At 37.7% G+C, this 24597-nt stretch overlaps 1 protein-coding gene across 2 annotated transcripts; it reads right to left on the minus strand.

The window, feature by feature from the left end:
- Window positions 1-11530: 11530 nt before the first annotated feature.
- On the minus strand, window positions 11531-20961 carry LOC144703768 (S-adenosyl-L-methionine-dependent methyltransferases superfamily protein). Of its 2 annotated transcripts, XM_078576026.1 has the most exons (4): window positions 20117-20961; window positions 13259-13503; window positions 12108-12369; window positions 11531-11844 (listed from the first exon to the last, which is right to left on the minus strand). In XM_078576026.1, exons 1-3 carry the CDS (start codon window positions 20563-20565, stop codon window positions 12125-12127), a joined length of 939 nt encoding a protein of 312 aa, XP_078432152.1. In that variant the 5' UTR covers window positions 20566-20961; the 3' UTR covers window positions 11531-11844; window positions 12108-12124. The 2 variants fall into 2 exon arrangements, with proteins under 2 accessions (XP_078432152.1, XP_078432151.1); XM_078576025.1 differs by lacking the exon at window positions 11531-11844 and having other exon boundaries at window positions 11959-12369; window positions 20117-20960.
- Between the last annotated feature and the right edge of the window lie 3636 nt (window positions 20962-24597).

Genomic DNA, 24597 nt, shown 5'->3' on the forward strand with positions numbered 1-24597 from the left:
ATTGGTTTAAATTCATTTATTAATAACTTTTGATCCCAAAGTCCGATGAAGATGATTTTTTTATGGATTTGCTCGTCGTGATCCCCTCTTTCTATCTGTATGGTTGGATTATTTAGATCATGCCTACATTGATGGATAAAAATTAATTACTAATTAGGGGTAAAATGGTAATTTTTACCATTTAACCTAAGTATAAAAGCTGAATTTTGAGAGGAGGGGGTCATTCTTGATGGTGCTCTATCACAGATGCAAGACAGAGAGGAGCTCCAGCTTGGATCAACCTATTTGGTACTTTTTCCTTCTTTGTATTTGAACTTTTGGTGTATTTTGGATGTTGTTAGTTGAATTTCTTAATCTTTCTTCTTGATCCCTGTCTGAACTTCTAAATCGCTTGGCTTGAGCAAAATGTACAAGCCCTTACTAGGACTTAGAGGAGAAATTGAGAGATTTCCTAGCTATTCCAAGTGCATATAAAAGAAAACTATAAAAAAAACTTATAAAAAGGGTTAACATTCTGGGATATTAAATTTTCCATTTCATTATCAAATAGAGTAGTTATTACTGAATTTTCAAACCTAAAGAACCAACCAAAACACTTCTAAATTTTCTTCTTAATCTCTCTAATTGAATTCTTTGATCCTTTCAATTAGATCAATTAATTCAACTTAGAGCCCCTTATTTCATCTACTCCTCTCATCTCTTCTACCCCCCTTTTTGAATTTCTCATCTAATTAGGGTGATTTAATCTCTGTTGAAGATTAAATTAACCCCCATTAGGTTCAAATTATTCAAGAAGAACATCAATTGGATTCCTTACTAGCTTCCCTTGGACGACACTCGTACTTATCACTACACATCTTAAGTAGAGTTTTCATAAATTTTATTGTAAAAGCTAAAATTACAACGACAAGGGTTTCAAATTGCATAAAATTTACCCCTATTTTTGGCTTATCAATTTTTATACAACTCTCATGAAATGCTTATTCATTGGAAATCTGACAACATTAAATTATTGAAATAGGATAGTACTATTTTCCCTGCTCATATGACGAGTAGGGTTGATCCCATAATCATGAGCATGGAGACACTAAGGAGAGATAATGGGTGCTCTTTAGGGAAAGAGCTCACTCAATAGATGTATGTGAATCTCTCAACGATTTCATTAATAGATATCAATCATGTTGCTTTATGTCATGGTTTTATATGTGGTCCTTAGACTATAGATATCAAATACATCTTTTAGATCAACAACTGTGTCTTTAATACTACCTACAAGCCTCTAATCACAATATTGTAAGTAGTCTTAGCTCAGGTGTAGCAACAAGTCCACAAATGTGATTGAGTGGTCAAGATGGGATTGTTTTTCCCTAGGTATAAGAGGATACAACTCAAGGAAGATGGTATAATAAAGTCCTTGGCCAAATTAGTGGAAATATCAGAGAAAGAGAGATACGATGATTTCCAGAATTTTATGTATCAACTAGGATGACTGATTAGGATTTTATAGGTAGCCATTTTATAAGTCATTCTTGGAGTGTCATTGTGGATTGGGATTTGATATACCTGGTAACTAATGATAGAGAGGTTCCCTGAAAGGGTTGATGAAATGATGACCTCCAATATGCAGTGACAATTTGAGTAAAACAATAATAACTTATTAGCCTTGATTTGTAGAATAATCTTACAAGCTAGTGTAGAGCAAGCTTTGTCTCCACAAGGATGGTAAAATAAGTTTATATCCTTTTTAGATTGTAACTAGGAGATGAGAGGAGATTTTTATAAAATAATAAATTTGGTGAGATGAAAAGGATAATGTATGTGATAATAATTTGTATAAATATAAAATGTTGGATTCTGATGAAGGATAATGGATGGATGATGTGAACGGATGGATTTTGATGCACAGATATGGATGAACATATATTGAGAAGAAGACAACATATAAACTGTGTGTCCATATATTTTGCCAAGATCAAGGCTATTTGCAATGATGGGAGAGCCATCCACTTATCTAAATTTAACTGACAAAGAACACCAAGAAAATTTGATGGATCTTGAAATCACTTTCTTTCAGTAGGCCTACTTACGTATGAAAAATTCTTAGATAGTTTTTATATGGATGGAGGGTGTATTTCTATATCTGAGGGTATGGATGAATAATAGAGAGAGATAGAGAGAGACAAAGCTACCCTCACAGTTATAGCCCGGATCTCTTTTTGGATCGTTAGATATAACAATCAGAATTTGAATATTCTCTCCTCATTGATCCACATGCTGAATTGCAAAAGTGCTGAAAAATTCTACAAACCTAAAATAATTTTTAAAATCCGCATAAATAATTCCAAAAAGTATTTTAATTCTTAAATATTAAAAATATGTTCTGACTGAAAAATTATATCTCCAAATGTAATGCCGAAAAATTCAAAAAATACATTTCAGATTAGAAATTTATCTTCTTTATGAATTTAACGTCAAAAAAATTCAAAAAATATATTTCAACTTAGAAATTTATATTTTTTATGAATTAAATGTCAAAAAAGTGTGTAAGGCATATTGTGACTTTGTAAATTACTTTATTTTTGAACACGATGTCAAAACGTTGCACAAAAATATTGGTGAAATCCATAAAAAAATATTATATCGTTCTAATCTTGATTGCATGCACATATAATTTTTTTATAAAAATAAATTTGTAAAATCATAAAATAAAATTTATAATTATTGAGTTATAAATGAAACCCTTTTTATACTTGAGCAAGAGATATGGTGCAGTACCTCATGTGTTGTAGGCCGGCCTTATTGATTGGGTTAAACTAATCCATGGTGATATAACTGATAATTTAATATATTTAAATTAAGTGGGTATTCCAAGAAAGAGTTATTTGGAATATGGAATCATTGGCTAGACTATTATGTGGGCCTAGGGGTCATACTGTCAAATTTTATTGGCCCTAATATATATCAAATTTTATTAAAAGTTTTTCTTAAGCATAAAATGGAGGATGACCCAAACAAAATATTCTCATTCAAGTATGTATTTTCTACGGGGCCCTCCCTATCCCTCTTTCCTTAGGATTCCTCCCCTCCTAGTGTAACCAAAATGGAGGGAAAAATCATCTCGGAGAAATCACCATGTATATTGTGTAGAGAAAGAGAAGGTGATTTGAGGACCAGATCAATAAGTCTAGAGCCCGAAATAAACAAAAAAAAAAAGAACAGTTGATTTTGTTATGTGCAAGGTGATTTGATCTTAATTATCAGTTTTTTAAGGTTCTAATATAATTTTATTTTGTTTTCTGTGGTATAAAACATATTTGCATAATAGATCATGGCCACAAACTCAACAGCTTTCATATCAAAGAATTCTAGAGTGTGGCTTGTTGGTGGTCATAGAGTCATATTTCATTGGTAGGGGAAGTATAATAACTTCCAGGAGGAAATAAGGAAAGTTAGGAGCTGGTGTATGCTTACTGATGAAGGCAAAAATGGGGTGTAATTTTGTCATTATTTTTATTTTCACCATGATCAAATAAAATTTCTAATTTGTAAACTTACTCAAAGATGTATAAGTGAGAGTAAGGTTGTCTCTACAGGGATTGAAACTTAGAGGTAGAATTCACTATGAGTTGGAGAGTAAAGAAAGGATCTAATAGGATAATACTAATAGGTAATTAAATGGATGATGAATATTATAAATTTTATCTAGGTTTTTAAAGAGAATTCCCCTATGTATTTTATTTAAACTTCTAATTTTGTATAGAAGCATTAGAGTTGATTAATAATTTTTAAAAAAAATTGGAGAATTTTCAGAGCTCATTTGGTAGGAGAATTTTGAGGGTCAATGCACAGAGGAAAGGTGTTTGTTAAAATGCCTAAATGAAGAAAATAGATTTATATGGATATTTATAAGGAACGAGAGTATTTTTTTAAGAATTTTATTTTACCATTCTTATAGAGTAGGAAGTTTGTCTTCCTAGATTTTATTATATATTTTTATTGATTTTTAATTGGTTTAAAAATATTATAAACGGTGGTTTAGAAATCCTTTAAAAGATAAGATCATCAAGTGTTTCAAGAAATGCCGGAATGGAGTTTGCGGTTCTTTTTATTCTTTTGCTCGAAATCAAATTACTTCAATTTTGAGAAAAGGATTGAGGATGATTTCTCAATCTTTTCTTATACCAAATGATATATCAACTAAAACTAAAGTAAATTCGAATTACTTACCGGATTTTGGCGATGGATGGAGGTTACCGACGGCTCTTGACCTCCATTCCGGCCGCGTCATCCTTCAGGTAAGTATTCCTTGATCTTTCCTCTAATGTCTCTCTCTCTCTTTTAGCTCTCCCTTCAGGTCATGGACTTGTCACGACCGTTGACTGAGAGAACTGAGCAAGGGGGAGATGGAAATGGCGCTCTGCCATTAAAAACAAACGCTGATTATAAACGGAAATCCGATGGCAAAAGATCATTTTTCAGGTGATTTTGAAAACATTTTTTAGGTCAGGAATAGTCTAGTGACCTTCCTGACCAATATGGGACATTCCCGCCTTTGTCTCCGGTGACGATTGAATGGAAATCTTCCTTCTCGCCGCCGGAATAACGGCTCCGGAGACGGAGATTGTGGCGAAAGGGGGGAAGGTCGAAGATGCCCTTGGACCGTTAGATTAAGTGTTGGGGATTCAGTGGCTATGATTAAATCCTAGCCGTAGACCCCTTTAAGTTTGATGGTCCTCTCCCAGTCAGCAGTGTCTTCGTTGGCCCCAGCCGTCCACGTGTTGGCATTTGATATGTCCACATTGGCATTCTGCGCTGAGTTGTCACCTAAAAATAAAAGAAAATAAATAAAAATACACAACTACGAAATGATCTTGACCGCTCAATCTTCTTAAAAAAGATGAACGGTCGATATTATTTTGTTCGATTTATGAAAAGCCCTTTTGGCTCAGGCTTGGGCCCGGGCCGTGCGAGGCCCACTAGAGTTTTAAATGTAAATTGTATGTACGTCGGCCCGCGGGCCTGATGATGGCTTGTCAAGCCTGACCTGGCCAGGCCCGATCCTCTCTGAAAAACGCACCCATATAAGTCCCATATTGAAATTTTCACGATGAGTAACTGGTATATAAATTTCAAACACTCGCATTAGATATACGGTGTAACGGTTGGGCCTTATTAAGGGGTGGCGGCCTGGCCCTGAGTGCTGGCGTCGTCAGGGGTTCTTGCCTTGACTTCTTCTGGGAGCGTCGCCTACAGGTGCAGCTTGGCTGTTCTCAGCTCCCCTTTGTTATTTATTATTATTATTTTATATTTTTTTTTTGTTTTTTCTCTCTCTGCTTTATCAACAAAGCCCATAATAATTTTTAGGAATATATTCTTTGTTGCCTTTGCTTCAGCTAGGGGCGTCGCCTGCGGGTGCAGCTTGGAGAGTTCTCAGCTCCCCTTTGTTATTTATTATTATTATTTTATATTTTTTTTTTGTTTTTTCTCTCTCTGCTTTATCAACAAAGCCCATAATAATTTTTAGGAATATATTCTTTGTTGCCTTGGCTTCAGCTAGGGGCGTCGCCTGCGGGTGCAGCTTGGCAGTACTCCTTTGGGGGGGCTCCACTCCCCTTTTTTATTTATTATTATTATTTATATATATAATTTTTTTCTTTTTTTCTTTCTCCTTTATCAATGAAGTTCATAATATTTTTTTAGGAATATATTGTTTGTTGCCTTGGCTTTGGCTGGGGGTGTCGCCTGCGCGTGCAGCTTGGCTGCACTCCTTGGAGGGGGCTCAGCTCCCCTTTTTTATTTACTATTATTATTATTATTATTTCTATATTTTTTATTTTTTTTCTTTATGCTTTTTCAACAAAATTCATAATATTTTTTTTAGGAATACATTGTTTGTTGCCTTGGCTTCGCCAAGGGGAGTCGCATGAGAGTGCGGCCTGGCTGCGCGCTCCTTGATTGGGGGGGGGGGGCTCAACTCCCCTTTTTCTTTATTTATTTATTTATTTTTATTATTATTTATATATATTTTTATTTTTTTTCTTTCTGCCTTATCAACGAAGTTTATAATTTTTCTTAGGGATATCTTATTTGTTGCCTTGGCTTCGGCTGTGGGCGTCACCTGCGGGTGCAGCTTGGCTGCGCGTGTCTTTAGGGGGGGCTCAACTCCCCTTTTATTATTATTATTATTATTATTATTATTATTATTATTATTATTATTATTATTATTATTATCATCGTCATTATTATTATTATTTCTATATTTTTTTCTGCTTTATCAACGAAGTTCATAAAATTTTTTTGGGATATATTATTTGTTGCCTTAGCTTCGGCTGGCGGCATCGCCTACGGGTGTGGCTTGGCTGCGCGCGCCTTTAGAGGGGCTCAACTCCCCTTTTATTCATTTATTTATTTAATATTATTATTTCTATATTTTTTTCTTTTTTTCCTTTTTCCTTTATCAACTATGTTAATAATATTTTTTTAGGAATATATTGTTTGTTGCCTTGGTTTTGGCTGGGGGCGCCGCCTGTGGGTGCGACTTGGTTGCACGCTCCTTGATGGGGGAGCTCAGCTCCCTTTTTTGTTTATTTATTTTATTATCTTAATATTATTACTTGTATATTTTTTTTTCTTTTTTTTCTTTCTGCTTTATCAACGAAGTTCATAATTTTTTTTAGGGATATATTATTTGTTGGCTTGGCTTCGGCTGGGGGCGTCACTTGCGGGTGCAGGTTGGCTGCGCGCGCCTTTAGGGGGGCTCAACTCCCCTTTTATTTAGTTATTTATTTATTTATTTATTTATTATTATTATTTCTATATATTTTTTTTCCTTTTTTTTCTTTCTCCTTTATCAACAAAGTTAACAATATTTTTTTAGGAATATATTGTTTGTAGCCTTGGCTTTGGCTGGGGCATCGCCTGCATGTGCAACTTGGCTGCGCTCCTTGGAGGGGTTCAACTCCCCTTTTTAATTTTTATTATCATTATTATTATTATTTCTATATATTGTTTTTTTCTTTTTTCTTTATGCTTTTTCAACAAAATTCATAATATTTTTTTAGGAATATATTGTTTGTTGCCTTGGCTTCGCCAAGGGGCGTCGTCTACGGGTGCGGCTTGGCTGCACGCTCCTTCATGGGGGGCTCAACTCCCCTTTTTATTTATTTATTTATTATTATTATGATTATTATTATTTCTATCCTTTTTTCTTTTTTTTTTCTTTCTGTTTTATCAGCAAATTTCATAATTTTTTTAGGGATATATTATTTGTTGCCTTGGCTTCGGCTGGGGGGTGTCGCTTGCGGGTGCAGCCTGGTTGCGTGCTCCTTGATGGAGGGGCTCAACTCCCCTTTTATTTATTTATTTATTATTATTATTATTTGTATATATATTTTTTCTTTTTTTTTCTTTCTGCTTTATCAATGAAGTTCATAATTTTGTTTTAGGGATATATTATTTGTTGCCTTGGCTTTGGGTGGGGGCATCGCCTACGGGTGCGGGTTGGCTGCGCGTGCCTTTAAAGGGACTTAACGCCCCCTTTTATTATTTTTATTATTATTATTTGTATATATTGTTTTTTTTCTTTTTTTCTTTCGGCTTTATCAACGAAGTTCATTATTTTGTTTTTAGGGATATATTATTTGTTGTCTTGGCTTTGGTTGGGGGTGTCGCTTGCAGGTGCGGCTTGGCTGTGCGCGCCTTTAGGGGGGTCTCAACTCCTCTTTTTTATTTATTTATTTATTTATTATTATTATTAGTATTTTTTTTCTATATATTTTTTTTTCTTTATGCTTTATCAACGAAGTTCATAATATTTTTTTAGGAATATATTATTTGTTGCCTTGGCTTCAGCTAGGGGCGTTGCCTCCGAGTGCGGCTTGGCTGTGCTACTTTGGGGGGGGGGGGGCTCAACTCCCCCTTTTTAATTATTATTATTATTTTTGTATATATTGTTTTTTCTTTCTTTTTTATTTTTTCTTTATCAACGATTTTCATAATATTTTCTTAGGAATATATTTTTTGTTGCCTTGGCTTCGACTAGGGGCGTCGCCTGCGGGTGCAGCCTTGCTGCGCTCCTTGGGGGGGGCACGCAACTACCCTTAGTTATTTATTTATTTATTTATTATTATTATGTGTAATTTCTTTCTTCTTTATCAACGAAGTTAATAATATTTTTTTAGGAATATATTGTTTGTTGTGTTTGGCTTCGGCTAGGGGAGTCACCTGGGGGTGAGGCTTGGCGGTGCTCCTTGGGGGGGCTCAACTCCCCTTTTATTATTATCATTATATATTGTTTTTTCTTTTTTTTCTTTCTGCTTTATCATTAAAATATGACATTTTACATAATGAATGAATAATTGCATAAATGGAATTTAACATAAAAATGCATCTTCATTTCATTATATGACTTTATAAACCCTTAAAAAAATGTTGATTTGCATGCATGATTTATGTTACATCACTTACCATAGATTATCTCTCTAGTCATTGTTTTAAAAAGGTAAAGTTTAATTTTTTTGGCATATTAAATCTATTAGTTTTATAATTTATGACTCTCAAACTTTAGGAAAATGCCCTGTCAAAACATGGAAATAAGGCTGTAAATGACAATATTTTGTTACATATCTCAATGTATAAACAAAATAAACATTGAATAAAGGATCTCAGGATGATGAGAGGACCAGAGGAATATTTGATCACCGTGACCTTAAGATGTAGTCTCAAAACTTCGTCCAAAGTTTTTTAAAACATATCTAGGAAACTTTGTCCAAGATATTGACTAAAAAAAGTGGAATATATTTGTATTTACCAAGAAGCATGATTGAAGATGATTAAGATGTAAAAATATGTAAACTCACAATTCAATGTAGATTGCTGATAATGGCAAATAGTCTAATACATTGCTAGGTCAAAACCTCTCAATCCACCGTTCTAGACAAAATAATCTTCTTTCCTTCATTGTCATGCAAGAAATGCTCAAGGTACCACATTTACAAAGAATAGTGTCATCTGGCGTAGCACCAAAGAGGCAAGGAAGATTTTTACTATTTGTCATTCACAAGGCAATACATAGAGACTAGATATGAAATTATTTAGAGAAATTGCCATCATGATACAAATATTTTATATTTCCTACAGATTATTTGTCAAATGAGTAGAGGAGCATCCAAATTGATCTATCATATTTCTTATTTAGAAGTTCATAAGATTAGATCATAAATTTAACATATTTAAATCTGCTCATGGCCCATTATTATGAATTCATAAGAAGTGATTTAAAAGTTGCTTCTGTTCATAATCTTGGCTCACTCAAATCTGATATGAGAGATGTCTTATCTCATAAATTTTACTTATACAGATATCTTGTAACCAAACTTTTCATTGAAAGGGATTTATCATGGAGATATCTTGCAACTCAAATATGTTCGCTATCAAAAAATATAATTCAAATAAATATCAAATTCGACTTTTGTGAATCAATATCTGTCATCATTAAAAGATGTGAAAATTATGTTTTGCTGATCCAAATATGGCTTTGGTCACCTAAGATGAGGGATTTGAATTGGACGATTACAAATGTGATTTTATTTTAATTTGAATAATTTAAACTATTTTTTAGATATTACATATGAAACTGTACTATTTTCAAGATAGGTAGGAGACATGGATTATTACTATGATATTTGTTTATTCTGCTTTGAGCCAATACTCAGTTTAGTCTTTAAGCATAGCACCTTTCTCTAATTTATCTATTTGGGACATCAGATTTCCCACTTGTACTTGAATGATTTTTTTTTAACTATCTTGGACTTGAATGATAAAGAGGAGATATCATATGATTATCACATTTATTTTCAGAACTACTAAAAAATATATTCTCTACAACTTGATTAACTTTGGATCATAGAAAATATAATTTGAGCTTATTAAGCAGTTTTTTTCTGAAAGCTGGACTCTTGATTTGTCCTTGTGGAAAAAGATTCGCATTTTGTAATTAAAGAATGTTTGAGTTGGAACAACTTCTGTAAAACTAAACACACATACATTACCAGCAATCAAAATATGTAACCACTATTCACATTTAAATTTTAACCACAATTGGTCCTGATTAAAAGATGTAAAACGTCAAGTAGATACAATTTACATTTAAATTTTAACCACAATTTCTTTCTTACGGAGGCTTCTCATTTTTTTCACATACATTTGGCGAGAACAGGAATGTCAAAAAATGTAAGCACGCATAGATTAAAGTTGTGGATACTATAAATCTGGATATTGTTTTAAAAAATTTTATAAATGTGTATAAACTTTTATATGCTTTCATTATTGCCAATATATGGAATTTATGGATAGAGATGGATAACGACATGCAATTGTTTCTCCTCTACTACACACCAAAGAATAAGATCATCACTTGGATGAAAAAGACTGGTATCATTCCAGAAGTAAAACTTCAGCTTTGAGAAAATAAATTAATTTAATCTCTCTAATACTTCAATAATTTACCTGAAATTACATAATTCACAATAAGAGCATATTAGGGTGCTCATAGGATGAATGGCCACAATGGTCTCATAGGAATATATCATGGAGGGGAAATACAACCAATACATTTATAATTGACTTATGATCTGCATTCCTAAACCCATTAATGTCTCTAGAATTGAAAAGGACAGTCTAAATTAATAAGATCCACCTCATGAACTACCCAGAAAAAGGAAAAACCAAAATAGGAAGGTATCAAACCCCTAAGAGCTAATTAGGGTTTTAGAAAATATCATTGTAAGGGTTCATTTAGGTTTGGCCAGTTTAAAACTGGCTCTTTGAACATTTGTGGGCCAAAGCCAAATAATAATTAAGCGACTAATCCTCCGTGTGAGACAACAAGTGACGATTCACGCCAGCCACTCAATTATTCATTCTCACGGGTGAGATTGAATGACTCAACATGAAACAGAACAGAGCGGAAAACAAACGGAATGGAATGTGATGAGATTATCTTATACTAACCATGGACCCAAAGCCATGTAATGTGTAATAGATTAACCTAGGGGAATAATAAAATTACTAACTCCTATAGTATACTGCAAATGGACCCTCTGCAGGCCCATTAGCAGCCCAGTAATGGTCCCTTAAGGACCATTACTGGCCCACTAAGAAACCTAGACTGGTTCCTTAGTGCAGGCCCTTTAGGGGCGGAGATATCAGGCCCATTAGTGGGCCTGATATTGTCTGGGCCTGTTCCAGACAGGCCCAGCATCCAACGGTTATTTTTATAACCGTTGGACAGGCCCTCCAACGGTCCCTTTTAAAAAGAGGACCGTTGGAAGCCTACTTGTAAAACAAGTAAGCTTACTTGTTTTACAAGTAAGCCCCCTAACTTTACTTTCTGAAGGACTTTTTTGATAAAAATATATATGTATAAAAAGGGGAACTCTGGTGAAGCAAAGATGATCCTTTTGGCCCCAATCTTGTGCACTCTCTCTCTCTCTCTACTTTCTCTCTCCTCCGAATTTCCACAGTTCTACAGAACGAAACAGAGAGGTTTGCCAGTTATAAAATGTAGCTCATATACAACTAAACGAAATCCAAATGGAGATTAAATGTAAAAAGGAATAGACAACATGAAATCCAGATAGAGGATTCCCTAGAGAGAGAATCTAGAAAGAGATGACTGAGAGGAGAGAAACCAAATACAAAGGGAAATCTCATATTATGGGTTGGCCTATTACATGGGCCTAATGGACCAGCTTAAAACATATCATCCCATTGAAAACAAACATAAACTAGAAATATTTGAACATATCAACGCAATTAACTTCGTTGTAGCTTAAAATTTAATTCCTGCATAAAATTTATAACCCCAAATCAGTTTCCAAAACTAATTTCTTTTCATTCCAAGTCTGACCAAACTCCATGTTTTTATTTCTGAGAAACACTTTTTTTACTGAGCAATAATACTAGCAAAAAGAGGACCATCATGGCCACAATTAGTGAAACAAGTGTCCAAAGGAACACATTAAGAATCATGTTCATTTGTGAATGAATGTAAAAAAATCATAAGGAGATTAAACTTACTGAGAAAATAAGTAGGAGAATTAACTTACGAATACTATCTTGCCTGTCATAAGCATCTAAGCCTTGCAAACGTGAGAAATCCGGTGTGTCCTCTTGTCTCCTGACATGGCTTTGCCATAACTGAAGTGGGAACCTCTTCCATAGTTTCATCTCCATGTTCTTCATTCAAAAAACGTTGCTTTCTCTTGCATGGAAGTTTTCCGAAGCTTCTTGTGCCACAACTGCTCAAGTCTCCCAGCTTGACATCTCTCACTTCATATGTTCGGAGGAGGACTTCAAATGTCCTCACATCTTCATGAAAATTATAGTAAAAACCCCAAAGCATGCTTAGGTTGAATGAAATAAATTTTGGTTTTTTAAAGAAGAATAATGCTCGTTTTTTCTAGTTTCAAGTAGGGATAATAAGTGCGCCAGCTTGAATCTTAATTTATGATGTTATAATGATCACATTTATGATGATTAATGGTTCTAACTTTTAATGATCTAGATGTGATGGCTAGTTCACATACATATGCGTGTTTCCCCCATGGGTCATATCAAATATGGAAGTTTAAAATTTTGTAGGGAGTTTTGTATTTGTTCATCTTTCTTATACGATTTCCAAAGTTAGTTAAACACACAAGTATATGAGAGAATGTAATACCAGTAAGTTCGTAAGAAACAAGTGAACTTTATATTTGGTCATGACTTTTGCGTCGCTTCATTGTTTCTTACATGATTACAAAAGTTTTCAATCGCAAGTGAATGGGACGGATGAGAACACCATTAAATGCCAAGAGTTCGTCAAGATTTTTGTATTTCTTCAGTGTTTCTTACACAGTTACCGCAGTTAACAAATGCAAATGAAGGTGAGAAAAGACTGCAGTGAGTTCATACAATAGAGGTCAAATTATTTTGTATTTCGTCAACATTTCTAACACAATTACCAAAGGCAAATGAAGGTCAAAGAAGAGAATATGATCAAACTCATAGAAAACAGGTCAACTTTAATAGTTTGTCAACATTTTTTGTATTTATTCTTTGCTTCTGACTCAAAATTACCGAAGTTACCAAGGCAAATGAATATGAGAGAAGATAATATCAGCAAACTTGTAGAAAACAGGTTAAATTTAAATTTCGTTTCGATTTTTGCATTTCTTCATTGTACCTTAAAATCAAATGAAGGGGCAGAAGATAGTACCAGTAAATTCAGCAGCCATGGCTTCACAGGAACGCTGGACTTGCTCTATGCAGGGGGAGAAGGAGCACAAAACTCCATCTGACGTGAGCATTTTACCGGCCGATGGTATAGCAAGCCAAGGCTGAGGAAGGTCCAGGAAGACAGAATCAGCTTTGCCAGAGAACTTCTCAGGGAATCCTTCCCCTTGAATATCTCGAACATCAACAGTGATGAACTGGTTCAGACCAGTTCGCTGAAAATCCTCCCTATTCAGAAAAAAAATCCAGTAAATTTTTGTTTTGCGGAATAAATAGATCCCCATGTTTACCCAAAAGTTCAAAAGTAACAAAATAAATTAGCTAGATAAAGAAAAACAATGATGACACTTTGTGTTTGAAAATCCAACCTACGGAAAGAAAGGACATTCAGGGGTAAGTTTTCAATGAACAAACACGTGGAGGCTTATTTTGAACTCAAAAGTGTGAAGATAAATTAGCATGATCAAAAAAGACGACAGCGATGGGTGATTGAAAATCCTCCCAATTGAAGGAAAAAGCATTCCAGTAGTTTTTTGTGAGCAAGGGTACCGACGTTTATCCTAAGTTCTCAAGTGAAGATAGGTCAACAGATCAAGAAAACAATTGTGGCGATCCGTTTATAAAAATCCCCCATATTGAAAGAAAAGAAACTCTTCAGTAAGTTTCTGAAGAACAAAGATGCCAAGCCTTATCCAAAGTAAAAAAATGAGAAGATAAATTAACATGATGGAGAAAAAATCCTCCCAATTGAAATTGAAAAAAATACTCCAGTAACTTATGAGGAACAAAGACGCAGAGGCTTATCCTAAGTCAAAAAGTAAGAAGACAAATTAACAAGGTCAAGAAAAACAATAATGAAGATTCATGTTTGGAATCAAAGCCACGATTTTTTCTCGGAATTAAATACAGAATTGGGTTTCTAGAATCAGATTTGAGTGACTAAAGTCCTATTTTGATACAACTTCACAGCAATAGTGTTAAACATCTAATTTCATCCTTTTCTATTTTGACACACATGTAAAAAGGTGGGCCATGAGTTATAAATGGCCCACCTATCTCTCTCCTACTTTCTCTTCCTTTTTCCTTTCTCTTTTCCTTCTTTTTCTTTCTTTTTCTATCGCTCCCCAAAGAATGACCTTTTTGCCCCTTAAAATAGCCGTTGGGGCAACGGCTATATGACCGTTGCCCCCAACGGCTATCTTGAGAAAGGACTTAGCCTATAAAGGAAAGTCTTTCCCAACCTGTTTATATGTGAGTTTTTTCCCCTTTTCTCTGTATCAAAAATCTCAATAAACTTCTTCTGCATATTTCTCATTTGTCTCAAAAAGGCCTCATTTGTCCTATCTGTTCCCAAAGGCAGAATTCTCTGCATTCTTCACATGGTATCAGAGCAAGGTTGATTCATTCAACCTTCCCTGACGAAAGGAGCTCCATAGTCTGCAAGTCTGCAAGTCTGCAAGCAAGTTCTATCATCATATGGGAAAAAAGGCTGCTTCCAGGAAAGTTTCCAAGCAGGCCAAAGCTTCTGCATACAGCTCGGAAGAAGAATCCTCTGCAGACGAAGTGCTTCATATATATGATTATACTAAGAACAGACTGGTCATACCAGATCTGGATCTTAAGTATGATGGTACAAAGCGGATATAGTTGGATGAAATTGACCGAAGGTCACTGGTCGCCGCCTTCATGGGTGACCATCTTACTGATGATTCACCACCTACCGATAGGCTCAGATTGAAGCTTTGGCGCAGAAGAAGCATACATCACCAACTGGATGGTGAGAAATATGGAGGTAGAACAAAGAAATCAGTATTATCTAATGGATGTTGTTGCAGATATATGGAGGGAAATCCGTAAATCCTGTGCAGAAATGCAAACGATTGGAGGGTGTATGACCTCCTTCTTCAAGTAAAGTTCATCCGGCAGAAGGAATTATCAGTAGCTTCATATGCGTCCCAACTCAAGGCAATATGGAGGGAAATTGATCAGCTATGGCCAGTCTCAATTCATAATCTCGAGTACTGGCAAAGGGAGATTAAAGTAAGAACACTTACCTTCCTCATGGGCTTAAATTCTGAATATGAAAGTCTCCGATCCCAGCTAATCCATCGGGAGAAATTCCCTACATTGGAAGAAGCGATCTCGGAGGCAACAAGTGCCGATTGTAGAAAGAAGATCAAGCCGCCAGAAGGCCAAAAGCAACAATTATCGACTGAGCCCTCTGTCTCAGTAGCACATGCCGCTAAAAAAGAAGAGTCAAGAGAAAAATCGTCTAAGCACGTGTCTAAGGAAGCAACCGGCACAGAACCCGTAGTCTGCGCCTACTGCACCAAGCCAGGACATCATATTAAGGAGTGCCGGAAGCTGGCATGGAAGGAAGACCTCAAAAAGAAAGGGTTATGGAACCCAGGAGCAAAGAATAAAGCATATGTTGCATCCTCCAGCAGTCAAGTGGGAGAAGCACCAAAGAAAGAAGGAGATATTCAAAAGCTCATAGCTGAAGAAGTCGAGAAAGTATTCAAGAAATTCAGCTCCACGTCTCTCGCCCAATCAGGTGAATATAAAAGTATTGCATTTACTACATATGAAAATCTTCAATCTCATGGATGGATAGTAGATTCTGGAGCCACAGATCACATGTCACCTGATAAATCATGCTTTGAGGAATATAAAGTAATAGATGATAATCATGTTGTCTTTACTGCCAATGGTGGGATTCTAAAAGTGGCAGGAATTGGGAAAATAAAGATTAAAGATGTATTACTACAAAGTGCTCTTCATGTACCAGGACTTAAAGCCAACTTGTTGTCACTACAACGACTAGTGGACGACACAGGTTGGAGATTTATATTTGACTCATCTAACTGTTTTTTGTGTGAAAAGGAAACCGGCCAGAAGACTTTATCTGCTAGAAGGCAAGGGGACTCCTGCTAGCGGACGGACTAGAAGGACAGAGGACTCTGAAGATGGTTCTCAACACTCAGTCAAGAAACAGTATTTTCTTACTGCACAGGAGACTTGGACACCCTTCCTTTCATCTTCTGAAACAAGTGTACCCTGATTTGTTTAAAAACATTGATATCCAAAGATTGGTTTGTGAGTCTTGTCAATTTGCCAAGCATAGAAGATCTCATTTTTCAAGAACTGATCATAGGAAGAAATTTCCATTCGATATGGTTCATAGTGACGTTTGGGGTCCTTGTTCTACTACAGGAAGATCGCAGCACCGATGGTTTATAATCTTTGTGGATGATTACTCAAGATATTCCTGGATCTACCTGCTTAAACACAAATCAGAAGTCCCAACCGTGATCATCCGATTCATCGAGTTGATCAATAACCAGTTTGGGAAAAGGGTTAGAATACTTCGATCTGATAATGCAAGGGAGTATTTCAGTTCTGAAGTTAATCAATACATGAATGATCATGGAATTATCCATGAATCCTCATGTGAACACTCCTCAGCAAAATGGACTTGCTGAAAGAAAGATTGGGCACATTATGTCTTCAGCCAGATCTCTATTATTTCAAGGAAACTGCCCCAAGACTTATTGGAGTGATGCTGTGGCTACTGCTGTACATCTTATCAACCGAACGCCATCTAGAACCCTGTCATTACTGTCACCGATTGATCTATTAGCCTCAAGTCACCCAGAATTATCTCTTCATACAAATTTGGTTGCTAAAGTACTTGGGTGTGTAGCATATGTTTATTCCCACTTTGCAGGAAAATTGGACTCCAGAGCTTTCAAGTGCATTTTTGTGGGGTATTCATCTACTCAGAAAGGTTATGTGTGTTACCATCCTCTTACTAAGAAAACATTTGTTACCGCAGACGTGAAGTTTGATGAATACAGCATGTTCTACAATGAGGGACATCGATCTGACTGTTATTTGGAAGTAAATGAAACAGGAACAGATTTAGATACGGAAAATCTGGGATTTAATCCATCTGAAAATTCCTCTCCAGCTATGGATCGAGCGGAAACGGCTGAGGACAATCCAGAGTTAGATGGAGAACAAGAGTTTACTCAGATGGAGAACGAGGAAGATACTCATGAAGACCTTTCGGCACCAGCTAATCAAGGTTGGTCTATTGCCATCAGCAAGGGTACTCGGGAATGCCGCAGTAAGAAATTATATCCCATATGCAATTATGTGTCTTATGATCGTCTGTCCTCAGGTTACAGAAAGATTGTTCAGGTACTACTGACCACTGTCATTCCAAGAAATGTTCAAGAAGCTATGTCTCAAGCCGAATGGAAAACTGCTATGGATGACGAAATGTTGGCATTAAGGAAGAATGGTACATGGGATATGGGCCCACCCAGAAGGAAAGAAATTGGTTGGTAGCAGATGGGTATATACGATTAAATATAATTCAGATGGCTCTATTGCAAGGTATAAAGCTCGACTGGTGGCCAGAGGATATACCCAGTCTTATGGAATAGACTATCATGAGACATTCGCTCCAGTCGCCAAGCTGAATACAGTAAGATTAGTAATTGCACTTGCAGCCATGCATCAGTGGGATCTTTCGCAATTTGATGTTAAAAATGCATTCCTACATGGAGAACTGCAAGAAGAGGTATATATGGCTCCTCCCCCCGGTTATCTATTGCATGAAAACTCATCATATGTGTGTCGCTTAAAGAAATCTCTGTATGGATTAAAGCAATCCCCAAGAGCATGGTTTGAGAAATTTTCATCTACTCTCATATCAGTTGGATACTCACAAAGTGAGGGTGATCATACCCTATTCTTCAAACATGGCCAAGACTCCAAACTGGCTATTTTAATCGTCTATGTTGATGATATTATCGTTACTGGCAACGATATCAAGGAAATTGGAAATCTAAAACGTCATCTGACCAGCAACTTTGATATTAAATCTTTAGGTCAACTCACTTATTTTCTTGGTATTGAAGTAGCTTATTCCAGGATCGGCATTGTCCTATCTCAACACAAGTACGTCCTGGATCTACTCAAGGATACAGGTAAATTGGATTGTAAGCCAGTAAGCACTCCAGTGGGTACAAATGTCAAACTTCAAGCCAAGCAGAGCGACAAGGACGACCCCATCGATAAGACATCATTTCAGAGATTGATTGGCAGATTACTCTATCTAAACCACACAAGACCAGATATATCCTTTGCTGTGAACTCTTTAAGTCAGTATATGTCAGATCCACGACAGTCTCATCAGACAGCAGCTGACCGTATTCTCTCCTATTTGAAAGGGACAATTGGGAAGGGTCTTCTATTTCAGGCAGGGGGAGACCCTACGGTTAAAATCTTCACCGATTCAGATTATGCAAGCTCTCTGGATGATAGTCGATCTACATCTGGTTACTGCAGTTTTTTGGGAAGAAATTTAATCACCTGGCGTAGCAAGAAGCAGCGGGAAGTCTCAATATCGAGTGCTGAAGCAGAACTCAGGGCTTTAAAGAAAGGTGTTTGCGAAGGAATGTGGCTTAACGATATTCTAACTGATTTAAAACTCATTCCTCCAAAGCCAATCATCTTATATTCTGACAGTCAATCAGCTATTGCTATGGCCAAGAACCCCGTGCATCATGATCGTACGAAGCATGCAAGAATTGACAGACACTACATCAAAGAGAAGATTAATTCTGGACTCATCAGTCCAGAATACATACCATCACCGCAACAGGTGGCTGACATTCTGACCAAAGGACTACCAGGAAGACAGTTTCAAGATTTGGCGTCCAAGTTGGGCATGATTAACATCTATGCCCAACTTGAGGGGGAGTGTTAAACATCTAATTTCATCCTTTTCTATTTTGACACACATGTAAAAAGGTGGGCCATGAGTTATAAATGGCCCACCTATCTCTCTCCTACTTTCTCTTCCTTTTTCCTTTCTCTTTTCCTTCTTTTTCTTTCTTTTTCTATCGCTCCCCAAAGAATGACCTTTTTGCCCCTTAAAATAGCCGTTGGGGCAACGGCTATATGACCGTTGCCCCCAACGGCTATCTTGAGAAAGGACTTAGCCTATAAAGGAAAGTCTTTCCCAACCTGTTTATATGTGAGTTTTTTCCCCTTTTCTCTGTATCAAAAATCTCAATAAACTTCTTCTGCATATTTCTCATTTGTCTCAAAAAGGCCTCATTTGTCCTATCTGTTCCCAAAGGCAGAATTCTCTGCATTCTTCACAAATAGGAATGACTTAAGCCACTTCATCGGACAGCTTCTTCTGTCGTTTGACCAAGTGTTGTCTAAGAACACAAACATCATGGCTTGTTAATTAACTTTGGGCCGAAACACTAATTAAACAAACTACTTCTCCTCCACCTCAAGCCTATTGCTAAGTTTGAAAAAGATTTACTTAGCCTAGATCGGCTAACAAATCACATAATATTCTACAAACCAAACATTCAAGAAGTAAACAACAATTCCCACACAGAAAATCTGCGTCTCGGAGTGATTCAAGATCCGATTTTGATAAAACTTATCTGCAATATGAATGACTTAGGCTCCTTCCCTCCTCCAGCTTACATTGCCATTCAACTCATGTCTAGGAACACTATCTTCATGGGTTTTACTCATGAACTTTCCCCAAACACAAAAACAAACAAGGTAGGAACACTATTTTCAATTCCCGGTTTGAATCCTGCAAACTCTGTTGATTAACTTTTACCCACAAACACAAGATAAACGAATTACTTCCCTCTACCTAAAGCCAATAGCAAAGCTTGGAAAATCCACTTTGACTAGATCATCAAAAAAATCGAATGATGTTCTACACACCAAACATTCAAGAAGAAACAGCAATTCCCAGGTAGAAAATCCGCGTCTCAGCACAAGAAGAACGACATACCTGGCAGAAGCAGCCCTCTGTTCATGGAAATCAAAGGTGTAAACGTGACCAAAAGGGGCAACAGCCCGGGCAAGCGAAGTGGTGAGGGAACCGCTGCCAGTTCCCGACTCAAGAACAACGCTTCCGGGGACAATCTCGAGGAAGGAAATCACAAAGCTTATGTCCGCAATATATAGTATCTGAGTGCGGTGGTTAAGCACCAAAGTCCATAGTTCAGGCGTAGGGGCCAGAATGTAGATGAACTGCCCCTTGTTGCTCAGTACCTTGGAACCGAAGGGCTTCCCGATCCAATCGGAGTGCTTGAAAACGCCATACCGATTCTGAATTTCGGCCCCCCCCTTCACCGTAATCGCTTTCATGGCGTCGTGTCGCTCGTAGACGATCACTAGATCTCCTTCCCCGATCAGGCGCCGACAGCTTTCCAGATTTCCGCGATCGGAGGACAGCATTCTTCTTCAAATCTTCTTCTGCTCTTCTTCAGTTCTTCAGTTATTCTTCAGATCTTCCTCAGATCTTCTACAAATCGTCCTCGGTTCTTCTCCAAATCGTCTTCAGTTCTTCTTCGGATCTTCTTGAAGTCGTCTGAAGTTCTTCTTTAGATCTTCTTCACTTCTTCTTCAGATCTTGATCGGATCTTCCGACGGGGCGACGTTGTTCTTCCCTCTCCGCTGAAGATTTTCGTCGAGCAGGTAATGCGCAGAAAAGCTGTTTATGATTTCGGCGCGAAATGTGTTTGCTTTGAGGCGGATGGATGGGTGGATTATAGTGCCGGACGCGGACTGACGGTTTTTTCGTCCCAGGACAAAAAATCGTCCCGTCCGCGAAGTTGGACGAAAACGGAGACGGAAATTCGTCCTGTGACGAACGGACGGGACGGTTTTCGCCTACTCGGACGAGAAAATCGTCCCGTCCGTCCGTCACAGGACTGATTTCGGATGTCGGGCGGGACGATCTTCGTCCCGTCCCGTCCATCGTCCACGTCCCGGACCATCCGGAACAATATTTGAGGGTTCAACGATCCGATATGATCGTTCTTGATTGTCCGATCCAAACGATCTGACAATCAAGAATACGATCTGATCAATCATCATGGGTTGGATGGTTACAGTCCCGTCATGGTTTTTAGCAAAGACCTAAACTTTACTTAAAAGTTCCGTCCTGGTCCAGTCTGGAATTGTCCTGTTTTGGTCTAGTCTCAGTCCTGTCTCATCATCCGTCATCGTCCAGAGCAAAAGACGGATGACTGAATGGATGGCTATCCGTCATTTGTCATCCGTCATTCATGATGAGCGACGGATGACGAAAATGACGGACAAAAAGTGGCGGATTATGGATGACTTTTTCCAATTTATATAATTTATGAATTAAAAACTCTAAAATGGCGAGAAGGTAAGTCGACTGCGAGAAGGTAAGCCCCAGGTTAAATCGACGCCAGAGGATGGCAGAGATCAAGATCTCTCGCAACGAGCTAGCGATCTCCACTGCTAAATTGATGCCAGAGCCATGGCGGTGCCGCCGGCGCGCCCAGATGACAGCGGCCGTGCAGACAGCGAGGAAGAAGGCGCCACTGGTGGCCACTCCGGCCGCCACCCCGGGTCCCCGCCAGCAGAGCTCGTTTCTGGTGCAGGCTGTGGAGGAGACAGCGCCGCCTCTGACGGCGCCACCTGGTCGGTAGAGAGAAGGTCCACCAGTGGATGTAGTGGGCCTCGGTGCTGGCCTGGGTGGCAGCAGAGAAGCCGACGAACATGAAGTTGTTAACGAAGTGGGAGAAGTCGATGGGGAACGTTAAAAAAGGCCCCCGTTCCGCCATCTAATTGTCCATTATCCATTCCATTTTTTCAAACGGAAGAATGATAGAACGGGACTGATGACGGACTTGTGATGACGACGAAACTCTAACGAATGACAAATCAGACGAAAAAAATTCCTTGGACGGATAATGGAACAGAAGTCCGTTCAGCCTCGCTCTGTAAGTTCGAAAATGTCATCCGTTTTCGTCCAACAGCTCTAAAAATTGATATAGAAAATTCTTGTTCATAATTACATTGTCCACGGACAAAACCAACTTTCAAACTACTAACAATGAGTGTGTGTTCATTTCCCTTTCTTTCTATCTCTTCTCTCTCTCCCTATTTCTCTCAAGGGGTCCTATCAGTCCAAGCAGGCCCGAGAAGCTAAAGCAGCAAGATAAGGTGGAGCAAGAAGGAAACGAGAAGCCATCGCAATGATATTTTAAGACTTTTACTAAAATTTATACATAAGATGTTTAATAATTACTTCCGGGGTCAGTCAGATTTGACCCTCAATATTGATCCTACCGGTCCCCCCAGAAGTAGAATACAGTTTGATACTTAAATATGCATTCTTGCTACGGGCCTAAACACTCGTAAACTCGTGCCTTAATTATCCATTAACTTTTTATCATCTTTGGATTTCAGTTGAAAGGATGGCTTTATCTCTAGGAGTTTGAGCCTATCCTTAACTCTATGCAATGGGTTGGACTGCTGCGGCAGTCTAGCCTGGGCCATAGTTTTGGTTGTGGGATAGCTATTCACTATTGATGCCCACGTTCTTTTTATGATAGAAGAGGTTCATCATGAACTTAACAGAGTTCCCTTGTGGATTTGGGTCTTGTCATATTCTGTTTTGGAAATAGAAGGCACATGCACATCTGTTAATCAACCTGCTCTAGGAATCGTGCCTCCAGTCCCACCTATCCCTAATATTTAATGTGCAATCATTACCATAGTTGCGTTTGGGAACTGCACATCCCTAACAGAATATAAGAGAAGAGACAGGGTAGATGGCGGTCAGTGACAGATAAAACTATCGCATATAGTTGTCATGATGTCAGTTGTATATGGGTTTTGACCAAATCCCTCTCTCACACACACTCTATCTAGTGTGTCTCTTACTCTCTCTATCTCTCTCCCTCTCTATCTCACACTCTGTCTAGTGTGTCTCTTACTCTCTCTCTATCTCTCTCCCTCTCTATCTCACACTCTGTCTAGTGTGTCTCTTACTCTCTCTCTATCTCTCTCCCTCTCTCTGTCTCTTTGAATCTCACTATATCTAATGGTGTCTCTATTCATCTCTCATTAACTCCCTCTCTCTCTCTCTGAATATCACTCTGTGTAACGGTGTCTCTCTTACAACTCTCAGAATCTCACTTAGCTAGTGGTCTCTCTCTCTCTATCTATCTCTCTCTCTCTCTTTCTGAATTTCACCTATCTAGTGGTGGCTCTCTTACTCTCTCTCGGTCTCTCTCTCTCTATCTCTCTCTCTTTCTGAATTTCACCTATCTAGTGGTGGCTCTCTTACTCTCTCTCGGTCTCTCTCTCTCTCTCTGAATTTTATTTATTTACTCTCTCATGGAACCCTTACTGTCATCTATTATCGTATAAGTATAATCCATCCTCCACATGAGACTCTCGAACAACTTAGGGTATGGTTTATCGTCAAACCCCAAGCCATCATTCGATTAGTACTGATGCGTAACGGGGATCACTAGAGAACACCTTCTGCAATATCCTTACTACCCTATCCATGGATTTTTATGCATCGTCTTCCTCCAGTCAATCTCCTCTTATACCGAGGGCGAATGATCCCATCTTGACCACTCAATCATCTCTGTAAGCTTCTTACTACATTCGATCTATAACTTATTTAAATCCATGATTAGAGACTCGTAAGTAATAGTCAAAATGTAGTCGTCCACTCACGAGATTTCCTTAGTGTCTCAGGTTAGTGGATCACTTATACAACCGTGACTTGAATCAACCTGATTGACATTTAGGTATAATACCATTAAGGGATTCGTACGGATCAATTCAATGAACTCTTTCTCCAAAGAGCACCCACTATCTGTCCTTAGTGTCGCCACACTAATAGCTACAGAATCAGTTATACTTATCGTATAAGTAGGATCAACTAGTGCTATTCTATCCGGATAATTCGATGTTCGTCTCGACTATCCATCGAATAGGAATATTTAGAATACATGTTTAAAGACTAGTGATCACTGTATTATGATCTCATCATAATTCACTAAGTCATTGCACACATTCATGGACTTCATTATAAACATCACACATAATATAAAAAATATTTTATTTAATGAGCTTAAATAAACATGGTAGTGCGATTGGCTTGACGGCCACATAATATCCATCATCCAACAGCCTATTAGCCTTTATTGGCCTTCAAAAATAATTAATTATATCAACATATAGATTAATTAATGTCAGATCAATTTAACCGAATCGATCGGTCGAGTCTTCAACACGTGGGGTGCCAAGCTACACCTCGTGCTCTAGAAGATACAAAGGAGTGTTTATCGCCTCACTCATGGAACCTGTTCGTCATCGGTTACTGTGTACATATAATCCCTCATCCACTTGATGCTCATTGGACTACTTAGGGTATGGTCAATTGTCAAACTCTAATCGGTTATCCGACTTAGTACTGATGCACTAAAAAAT

The sequence above is a fragment of the Wolffia australiana genome, chromosome 5 (genome assembly GCF_029677425.1).
Source record: "Wolffia australiana isolate 7733 chromosome 5, ASM2967742v1".
NCBI classification, from domain to species: domain Eukaryota; kingdom Viridiplantae; phylum Streptophyta; class Magnoliopsida; order Alismatales; family Araceae; genus Wolffia; species Wolffia australiana.

Excerpts from the sequence above, each read along its gene's own strand:
- LOC144703768 (XM_078576026.1), bottom strand. The coding sequence starts at position 20,565 with ATGCTGTCCTCCGATCGCGGAAATCTGGAAAGCTGTCGGCGCCTGATC. Across the intron at positions 13,504-20,116 it reads CAGAGGGCTGCTTCTGCCAG|GGAGGATTTTCAGCGAACTG; the intron begins GTATGTCGTTCT and ends TTTTCTGAATAG. Across the intron at positions 12,370-13,258 it reads CATGGCTGCTGAATTTACTG|ATGTGAGGACATTTGAAGTC; the intron begins GTACTATCTTCT and ends ATTTTCATGAAG.